This window comes from Ipomoea nil, unplaced genomic scaffold (assembly GCF_001879475.1).
Source record: "Ipomoea nil cultivar Tokyo-kokei standard unplaced genomic scaffold, Asagao_1.1 scaffold2827, whole genome shotgun sequence".
Lineage (NCBI taxonomy): Eukaryota > Viridiplantae > Streptophyta > Magnoliopsida > Solanales > Convolvulaceae > Ipomoea > Ipomoea nil.
Genome location: NW_017619255.1, coordinates 1,065,229 through 1,076,379, shown reverse-complemented (window position 1 = coordinate 1,076,379; position 11,151 = coordinate 1,065,229). Strand labels below are relative to the sequence as shown.

The 11,151-nt window shown below is 36.3% G+C and overlaps 1 protein-coding gene across 1 annotated transcript; it reads right to left on the bottom strand.

Annotated features, from left to right (window-relative positions):
• Nucleotides 1-423: 423 nt before the first annotated feature.
• LOC109159403 (probable pectinesterase 55) lies at nucleotides 424-10,926 on the bottom strand. The gene is made up of 5 exons (XM_019307516.1): nucleotides 10,736-10,926; nucleotides 3,581-3,740; nucleotides 2,936-3,151; nucleotides 1,118-1,368; nucleotides 424-686 (listed from the first exon to the last, which is right to left on the bottom strand). The coding sequence occupies exons 1-5, from the start codon at nucleotides 10,924-10,926 to the stop codon at nucleotides 524-526; spliced, it is 981 nt and encodes a 326-aa protein (XP_019163061.1). The 3' UTR covers nucleotides 424-523.
• Nucleotides 10,927-11,151: the final 225 nt, after the last annotated feature.

The window sequence follows — 11,151 nt, the reverse complement described above, 5'->3', positions numbered from 1 at the left end:
AATAATAATAATAAAGATAAAGATAAAGATAAAGATAATGTACATTCAGTATATTAAAAATGTACTTTCAAAAATGTACTTTATGTACATAAATAATGTACCCTTAGTATATTAAAAATGTACTTTTTATTTATGGTTCACACAATTGTGTGGACCATGGTCCATACAATAATGATTGGAAATTGCTAGCTCACCATTCCCCATCAAGAGCTGTGGGCCATGCTGTCCCCCCAATTTCTTTTTTAAATTACATTTAATTACAAACTAATTAAAATTTTAACAATTAGAAAATAAAATAGTATAGATAATTTAAACAAACATTAATACAATCGTAAAAATTATGTAATGTATTATTGTGAAATAAAGTTACTAAATCTTACACAACATATTTTTTTGAAAAAGTTTACAAGTTTATAATTTATAAACCCATCTAAACTTTTACTCGATTGGACCATTAGCACACAACAGTAAAAAGTAAAACAAATACCAAATACGTACTTGGCTTATTACTAAACCATTATAATTAAAGAGGTTGCTTGCTAACCCACTGATCAACGTCAATGAAGCTAGTGATGTTGACAAAGTAGTCCGTCATTTCTTGGCTCAATTTTGCCTCCCATGCAACTCTCTTTGAGGTGTTAGACCCCGGACCATAACAGTTTATTTCAGCAAATGTTAATTGATCCCTAGAGGAAAAAAAGAAGTAAAATAAGATTATACATTATTGGCAAGGTCTTGGAAGACATGCCTGCCCACAAGAAGAGGTCATGACCTCCACTAGCGGGTTCAAAATCCGCTACTGGCTAGTTAACACCAGATCGGTAAGAGGGAACGTCAGACTCCCCAGGCTGGGGGCTGAGCCGGTCCCATCGGATAGGTTATGTATTACTATTCGACATGATAAGATTTTCCTAAATAATTTAAGAAAATTTATATTTTTGATTTTTCAATTATACCCATGGTATTGACTTAATTAGTCCCTAAATTATTTGCGTGACCATCTTTAACCCATACAAAGTAGTAAATTTAGTCCATTAAGGACCAAATTAACTACTTTATTAAATGACATATTTGTGACAGAAATAGTCACCGAGAGAAGAAACATGTAGTGTCTTACACTTGATTCGCATAAAACCAAGAATCCCAACCATAAGGAACAATGACGTCGGAGAGGGAGGAGTTAAAAAATATGACCCTAGCATAGGCTCTCCATGGCCTTCCCAAGATTGCCTTGCCACTTCCAGTCACATTGCAGTTCTTGAAAACAAATGCATTGCTATCATTTGCACCTGACCTTCCTTGTGCTGTTATGTATCCTGTACTGCCTTGTCGTCGCGATTTCCCAACATTCACCACTATTGTACACTCCTAAAAACACAACATCAAACAAAACATTATAGAATTATAGAAAATTAGTCGACTCAATAAGTTCTTTGTTTTTAAATCTATTTATTGAGATTAAGTTACCAAATAGATTTAAACAGTAATGGTGATCAAAACCCCAACACAAGTAGTCACTTGGGTTCGGCCAAGACCGAGCTCAGAAAGGATTGATTCAAGCCTGAGCTCGTGTGCGCAGGCACGAATGTCGAATGTTGTTCGGAAATTGGCTGGCCTTGCGGGCACTTTTGGTATCGATTTTTTCAACACAAGTAATCACTTGGGTTCACCCAAGACCGAGATGAGCTCGGTCCAGGCCGAATTGAACTACAGTTTCGGCCATTGGGAGGCCGGAAACTTGGCTAGTTTCGGCCTGGCCGAAATACAAGCAGTATGGTTTCGGCATGGGCCAAAACTAAGCCAGTCTGGGGCTGAAGGCCAACAGACGAACGTGGGATTAAATTCTTCAGTTACGAAAAATCCTGAGTAATGACTTGCTGTTTCAGATGTTACAAAGCTAAGATTAATGGCTTTGTTTAATGCTATTGAAGTCCAACATCCCTATATAAGAAGGGGTAGAGGGCAGAAGTTTTTTACGACACAGTGTACAAGCACACAACAAGAAAATATATTTTTCAGCTTCAAAATTTCTGTTTCTACTCCTTTCTTAAGCCTAACTGTGTTCAAGGCTTTGCTTTAGTTCGCCGGGTTCGTTCGTTTGGGTGCTCAAACGTCAAACCGTAGCACGTTTTATCTTGGAAAACCTAGGCCACAACGCTCCTGGCACTTTTGGGAGGTGGCAAATAATGTTTTAAGGAAAGAGTGATCTCTTGACTCGCGCTAAAAACCCTATACCCATACACGAACCATCTTTTCCTTCTTTCGGTTTGGATTATGCTTCTAAGAAAAAATCCTCCCCTCTATTTGTTTTGTCGTTAAATTGGATTTATAATCTGAGGATTATTAGTTCCAATTTTTTGTTTATATATATTGGTATATCTTTTTCGTAGATATATATGTATATATAACCTTTGGGTCCGGTTTATATATTGGTGTGTATATATATTTTGGATATATATCCAATAATATTTTATATATTTTCGTGTGTATATATAAATATTATTTTGGGATATTAAATCAATTTGGTTCATTATTTCCAACAGAAGTTTAAAAAAAAAAACTGTAGACATGAATTACAAATTTGGTTAAAAAAAAACTCATTCCGTCAACTACCATGTAGTATGATGGCATCCCAGTTACTATTCCAAATGGATAGTCGTCATAGGTATAGAACATATATTCCTTTGTAAAGAATCGGTTTCATTTTATGTGTCTGATTAAGATAACAAGAATTGACTAAAGTTATTTTTAATTCGTTTTTTCATTATATATTTAGAAATTAACTTAAAAGTACTATTAAATACAAAAAAATTAAAAATTAAATTTCTATTAATGCATGAATAGTAAATATGATATGTAAATTGGGACGGAGGAAGTAATAAAAAACACAAACAAACAAATTAAAGGGCTAGAAAATTAAGCGAAGCTAGCGTACCTCAAAAATAGACTGACCGGCACCAAAGATGAAGTCTACGGCCCCTTCAATGATGCAATGCTTGAAATAATGTCTGCCCATGGCATCCAACAACGTGTCTTGCACGCCGTAAAAACCACAATCGTAAAATGCCATTCTGTCTCCAATAACCTTAGCTGCCACTGCCGGTATTGTGGGATGACTTGACTTCAGCATTGGAGGATAATTGTAAGAATTCTGTTCAAGGGTATACATAATTGTAGTTATGAATGGATAAACAACAACTAATCAGCTAATGTTATCAACTAGTTATATCCTCTAATGAACCCAATTAGTTAACAGCTATTCGTTATCCGCTATCAGCTAACAGTCATGTATCCGCTGATAGCTAATTACATGTAAAAAGTTGATTAAAAAATCTGTTTTGTGCAGCTTTTTGAATTTTATTAGCTTTTTGAAGTAATAAGTTACAAAAAACTAATGAATTAAACACTCATATTGATTATTAACCAAGTCAAAAACTAATAGTTATCAAATAAATCAAAATTAGCTGATAAGCTAACTATGTTACCAAATAAATCCTTTGTTTTTGTTTTCTCACGTTTTGTGAATCAATTTGACCAAATTTCACTATATTAAGGAACTGATCGAATTTAGTGTCTGTACCACAAAATTGAGGTTTTCAACTTTGATATTGTCCGCAAAGCATGAAAAAGTTGGGCTTGAGCTGAAAGAACCACTGCTCCCCCAAACAATGCTGGCTTTTTCATTACCTACTCCTTTGAGATAAATATATTGCTTGTGATACGAAATTGTTACATGTTCCCTACATATATATAAAAATGACCAAAATCAATATAATAACAACGAAATGAAATAGGTGTGAAACAAAATAGCATTTTCAGTTTTCAAAAATAAAAATAAAAATAGTATTTTCAAGTATAGGTTTATTCTCATATTTGGGCCATAAAAGGGCCTAAATTGTTACATAGTTCAAGTTAAGCACTAAAACTAGAAATTCTAGCTTACAAGTGCACAACTACATCTTACTCCAACTAGTCTATCATGTTTCCTATGTAAATGAAAGTGGTCAAAATTAGCTAACAAGAAGATGTGGGCTGGCAACTTGTGTGATGAGAAGTTGATTGATCGTGGAATGACAACCACTCGTTTCATGAGTGTACATTATTGATCAATGCCTGGTAAATTGATAATCATTATTGATCAATGCCTGGTAAATTGATAATCACTTATTTCACAGCGTATAGACACTATAAATTAAGTATCTTATCCCATTCTAACATCAAACAATCACCAATAGGACACTTAGTCTAGTGGTTTAATTTTGAATCCCAAAATAACATGTCTTATGGGCTAGAGTTAAAGGCCTAGTATAACTGAGGTTTAGACCGGCAATTTATATCGTGCACCAGGACGCGCATTGCATTGTGCGCCTTGATGCAAAACGACGTCGTTTCACATAACTGTATAAAAAAATACACATAATTGTATAAACAAATACACATAATTGTATAAACAAACACAGATCGTTGTATAAAAAAATACACATAATTATATAAACAAATACACATAATTGTATAAACAAATACACATAATCATGTCAACTCCATACGCCGCCTCCCAAAACGACGTCGTTTTGGGAGGCACGGGGCGCACAGTGCTATGTGAGCCGTGGTGCAGGGTATAACGATTGGTTTAGACCCTTGTTGGACTGTCATTATTTATTTGTATTCCAGTTGTGAATATTATTAGGGCCCGATACCCGATTAATAATATTATTATTTTTAAAATCCTTATATAAAACCATCATTGGCTCTAATGCTATTTTTGTGGAGATCACTACGAAAAGTACTCATTTCTAAAATCTGCCCAATGCTTCACACTCAATTTACACAAAATTAGTCCTGAAATATATCAAATTGGACATATCCATAAGCAAACATCCCCAGGATCTACGAGAACGCCTTGACCAATGAGGAAGGAGGCAGTCGTGCTCCTGGAGATTGATTTCTCACCCAGAACAAACTAGAGGTGCCACTTGCACCTTGGCCATCGAAAAGGACACCCCAGTGTCAAGAACTAACCTGAACTCTCTAAAGGTTGGACCGGACATCCAACTGCTGGCTTGAGAGTTAGGAATGTCATCAGTGTATGTGTAGCCTAGCAATAGTGGGGGGCACACCCAACCTGACGTAATAGGCGATCGTTAGACCAGAGGCTTAGGCAAACCCGCCCCCAATCACCAAAGCACTCTTTAAGCTCGAGTAAGCAGCCCAAGGAATTAGTAACAACATTGTAGTGAGCCTACAACCCAAGGAATAAAAAAACAACATTCTAGACGGACCCACACGTAGGGAAGGCGGCTCGATAAGGCTTGCATGTTGAGAAGGCAGTGAAAACATCCTTTGTGGACTCGCAAGCAAGGATGGTAACACAAAAACACACCTCAAAGAAAAAATGTGGAATAAAAGTGAAGGCAAAACAACATGTTTGGTCCATGGAATAAATTTTAAGGGAAAAGGAAAGTTATTATTCCATAAATAAAGGAATAGGTCAGAAATAGAACATGAATTGTATTGTATTGTTTGGTATGCTGAAGGAATAGAATTTAAAAATTTTATTCACGTGTTTGGTTGTTTTAAAGAATAGAAATAGAATATGTTTTTAAAAGACGTAAAATACCCACACACACACACACACACACACACACACACACACACACACACACACACACACACACACACACACACACACACACACACACACACACACATATATATATATATATATATATATATATATATGTAAGTTCAGGTGCGGCCGCACCAATAGTTATGCAAATATGCACCATCAATGATAAGAAATTCACAACAAAGACAACACAAATTTGGTACACCATTAGGTATGAATTAAAGCACCACACAGTGTTCGGAAATGCACCATTAAGGGTAGAGAGTTATATGGTACATTTTTTGGGTGTGTTTGGCATTTTTTTAATGTTTGTATTTCATTGTTATGCATTTTCCTAACACTATTGGTACATTTTGTTAATACTATTGGTGCATTTTTCAAGCGGCCGCACGGGAAGGCGCAGACGTATTTGAACTTTTGTCCACACACACAATCTAATAAATTTAAAAAACATATAAAAATTAAACACCAACATATACAAATTAAACACCATATACATTCACTATAGAATCAAACAAATAGAAAAAATATATAAAAATTGTGATATGGAAAACAAAAAAAAAAACACTAAATCAAATTTTAGGTTGAATTAGGGGTTAAATAGGAAATAAAAAATTAGGCTATTCTTGAGAACTCAAGAATAATCTAATACCAGGGGACCATTGGAATAGTTATTCTCCTTGTACGAGGAATAGCTCATTTCTTGGTATAATATTTCCGGGAAGAAAATGCATTAACAAACAATGGAATAGACCTATTCCCAAAAATGTCATTCCATTCTAGAAATTTCGCGAACCAAATGTGTTGTATGGATGGAAAGCTAAGATGCCTCGCGTCTCAAGGAGAAGGGCCGTAAGCATACTAGCTACCCATCGCCTAAGAAAGAAGGCATAAGGAAGAAAAGCTATGATACCCAGCCTCCCAAGGAAAAAGGCTATAGAGCTACCACCTACCTAGTACCCAAGGGAAAAAGGTGAAACAAAAAAAAAAAAGAAAAAAAAAGTAAAGGCATAACGAGTGAAACTTAAGACTCCCCACATTCAAGGGAGAAGGACCAAAAGGCTACCAATTACATGTCTCCTGAATAAATGAAGTTATAAGGATGAGAAAAAAGAGGCATAAGGAGCCCAAAGTACGCTGGCTAAAAGTTAGGCGATACGAGCTAGCTAGGAAGGCATATCATAAAGGAAGCCTAGAGCACACTAGTTGAAAACCATGTACATTGGCTACAATCTTAATGGTATGGGCAGGCTACGAATGTGGATGGTGAAGATAAGGAGGCCTCGAGTACACTCGCTGAACACTAGGTGGTACGAGCAGGCTACAAAGACATAAATAAAAAAAATAAAAATAAAAAATAAAAAAATAAAAAAGAAAGAAAGAAAAGAGGAGGCCTCGAGTACACTCGCTGAACACTAAGTTGTGCTAACTAACTGCGTGTCAAGAAGGTTGTAGAAACATCCTTGGTAGGCTTGCATACAGGGAAAGCAACACAAAGAGTTCATGTACCCAAAAAAAAAAAAAAAAAAAAAAACTTCTTTCTTTTTCTTGCGGGGAAAGTGGCTGAGGCGGAGAGCTAATTAAGCATTCATAGCAGACTGCACGCAGGAAATGCGGTGGCACTAGATGCCTAAAAATGAGAATTTGTCAATCAAGAGCGGCGGTGACAGAGAGCTAAGTCATCTTGGCAGACCTCACATAAGGACGATAGTGGGTGCCTTGATGCCCAAAAAGAGTATTTGTTGGCTTGGGGGCCTAACAGGATTTAAGTGGGCCTAGAGGCTTGTCAAGAGGGAGAAGTCTAGATGCGAGATTTGTTAGATATACAATAGTCTAACTATATGAACCATATTATACGAGAAACCTAACTTCGTATGATAGCGGAAGCGTAGCCATGTTGATCTCCAGCCATAGTTGATGTTCCTGTTGTGTTGCCTATTAACGGTAGACCGTTAGCCATGTTTTGCCTCAGACCTGACTCAGAACCCTAGATAGTGTATTGGTATCTACTGAGCGGTCTGAGTACCGTAACTGAATGTGCTAACAACAACCATCCTGTATCCCATCAATACAGGAGGATATTAAGCACAGAGTTTGGTTGACTAACAACTACTAGTTATTAAGTCCAACCACACCACTTAATAAGCCTAGTCAACTTGCACCACTTAATTAAGGCCTTAATATATAATATCAATATATATTATAAGAGAAAATCTTACAAGATTCTCACAATCGTCTAAAAGAGGAACATGTGGCAAGGAAGTATTGTATAGATGAATAAAATGAAGAAGACCTGGAAGATTTTGTTTAGGAGGCATCCGATGATCCGAACAATGGTTGGAGCCTTTGGGCTCAAGGTCGAGAGCAAAGCTCGAGAACAGTTATAGGTGTTAGGAAAACTTCAATTCGACAATGTGAGTGTAGAAGCTGTGGTGCGAGATCGTGAGAGGGGACTCGTGATGGACTCATGGGGTCTGAGCCCAATGACAATTGGGCCAAAGAGGGGCCTAAAATGATGTTTAGTTTAAGTTAAGCTAGAACCACGACAATTTATATCGTGCACCAAGCCGCACATTGCATTGTGCGCCTTGGTGCAAAACGACATCGTTTTGTTTTGTTTTGTTTTTTGTTTTTTTTTTTGTTTTTTTGTTTTTTTTTTTTGTTTTTTTTGGAAATTCCTCTTTCCTGTGTCGGCTGATAATTTCTTAAAAAAAGTTTCATGTTTCGAAAATGTACACGTACAATTGTATAATAGAATGTACATAATTGTATAACAGAATGTACATAATTGTATAACAAAATACATATACTCTTTTTTGAAAAGATAATACACATAATCTAACATAATACGGAGTACATAATACACATAAACTCTTAACATAATACACATAAATTTCCTGTTTCGGATGTACATAATTTTATAAAAAAAAATATACATAATTGTCTTATGGGCTAGAGTATCTTATCCCATTCTAACATCAAACAATCACCAATAGGACACTTAGTCTAGTGGTTTAATTTTGAATCCCAAAATAACATGTCTTATGGGCTAGAGTTAAAGGCCTAGTATAAGTGGGGTTTAGACCCTTGTTGGACGTCATTATTTATTTGTAGTCCAGTTGTAAATATTATTAGGGCCCGATACCTGATTAATAATATTATTATTTTTGAAATCCTTATATAAAACCATCATTGGCTCTAATGCTCTTTTTGTGGGGATCACTACGAAAAGTACGCATTTCTAAAATCTGCTCAAAGCTTCACACTCAATTTACAAAAATTAGTCTTGAAATATATCAAATTGGACATATCCATAAGCAAACATCTCCAGGATCTACGAGAACGTCTCGACCAATGAGGAAGGAGGCAGTCGTGCTCCTGGAGATCGGTTTCTCACCCAGAACAAACTAGAGGTGCCACTTGCACCTTGGCCATCGAAAAGGACACCCCAGTATCAAGAACTAATTAACCTGAACTCTCTAAGGGTTGGACCCGACGTCCAACCGCTGGCTTGAGAGTTAGGAATGTCATCGGCGTATGTGTAGCCTAGCAATAGTGGGGAGCACACTCAACCCGACGTAGTAGGCGGTCGTTAGACCGGAGGCTTAGGCAAACCCGCCCCCAATCACCAAAGCACTCTTCAAGCTCGAGTAGGAAGCCCAAGGAATTAGTAACAACATTGTAGTGAACCTACAACCCAAGGAATAAAAAACAACATTCTAGACGAACCCACATGTAGGGAAGGCGGCTCGATAAGGCTTGCATGTTGAGAAGGTAGTGAAAACATCCTTTGTGGACTCGCAAGCAAGGATGGTAACACAAAAACACACCTCAAAGAAAAAAGTGAAGGCATAACAACATGTTTGGTCCATGAAATAAATTTTAAGGGAAAAGGAAAGCTATTATTCTATAAATAATGGAATAGATAAGAAATAGAACATGAATTGTATTTTATTGTTTGGTTCGCTGAAGGAATAGAATTTAAAAATGTTATTCCCGTGTTTGGTTGTTTTAAAGAATAGAAATAGAATATGTTTTTAAAAGACGTAAAATACCCCTATATATATATATATATATATATATATATATATATATATATATATATATATATATATATATATATATATATATATAGGTGCATTTGTGGCTTCCCGTGCGGTTGTGCGGTGGTTTAATGTGCATGCGTTTTGTACTTAATGTGCGTGAGTGTATAATGTTAATATGCGTGAGTTTTGTACTTAATGTGCCTAAGTATTGTGCTTAATGTGCGAAAGATTTGTGCTTAATATGCGTGACTTTTAACACAATCGCACAGGAAGCTATAAACAAAATACATTCAGACCACAAACTCACACACATTAAACACAAAAGTCAGACGAAGACGAAGACCTATATGATGAAGAACAGAGAGAGGGGATGGAAGAGAGGATTAAGGGAATAGGAAGAGAAGATGAAGACGTATATGATGAAGAACAGAGAGAGGGGAAGAGAGGATTAAGGGAATAGGAAGAGAAGACGAAGACGTATATATATGAAGAAGAACAGAGAGAGAGGAAGAGAGGATTAAGGGAAAAGAGAGGAAGAGAAGACGAAGACGAAGACGTATATGTACAAGAGCAACAGGAGCACATTAACATTACACACTCACGCACATTAAGTATAAATCTCAGGCACATTAAACACAAGACTCTAACACATTAAGTACAAAACTCACGCACATTAACATTACACACTCACGCACATTAAGTACAAAGTTTAGACACATTAAGCACAAGACTCACGCAAATTAAGTACAAAGCTCACGCACATTAATCAACCGCACTGGAACCTTTCACTATATATATATATATATATATATATATATATTTTAACCCATACCCTTTGTATTTATACTTGATTTATGATGAGCCTGGTCCTATAAAACTATTACAACCACACAAGAACGTAACCTTTGGAAGAGAATTGATATTCCTCTAGAATTCATTTCTTGAATCAAAACATGTTGATAGATGAGTTGTATAGAAATTCAAGATGGAAAACAAATGTATTTAATTAATTAAAAATCACATTAAGAAAAAAAGTATAATCATAAAATGTATATATGCGTACATGTAGATGCCAGGCTTGATGGAAATGCAAACCCATTGAGAATTGTTGGAGGGGACTGAATCAATGGCTGATTGGATGGTTTTGAAGTCGGACGACCCTGACTGGTCAACATGGATGGTCAGATATTGTGCTCGTCCTCCCCTCACCCATCCCAAAACCAACAAAAAGAGGAACCCAATATTCTTCACCATGTTCACTCACCACCTTACTTACCAATGAACAATGGCACACTATTTTGGTCAGTTTTCAGAGAACAATAAACCCAAAGCTGAGTTGATATAAAGGAAAGTGCGTGCTGCATGCCATGCGGATCCACATGTCGAAGATAGTGTAGTCTTTTTCTAGATTCTCCGTCGCCGTCGCCGGTTTTTATCATGAAATAAATGGAAGTGCTCCTGCTCGTCGTTTACCTTCCC

Coding starts and splice junctions, on each gene's coding strand:
- LOC109159403 (XM_019307516.1), bottom strand. CDS start 10,926: ATGGTGAAGAATATTGGGTTCCTCTTTTTGTTGGTTTTGGGATGGGTG. Junction 3,152..3,580: donor TTGAAAACCTCAATTTTGTG/GTACAGACACTA, acceptor ACCCTTGAACAG/AATTCTTACAATTATCCTCC. Junction 687..1,117: donor TGGTTTTATGCGAATCAAGT/GTAAGACACTAC, acceptor TTTTTCCTCTAG/GGATCAATTAACATTTGCTG.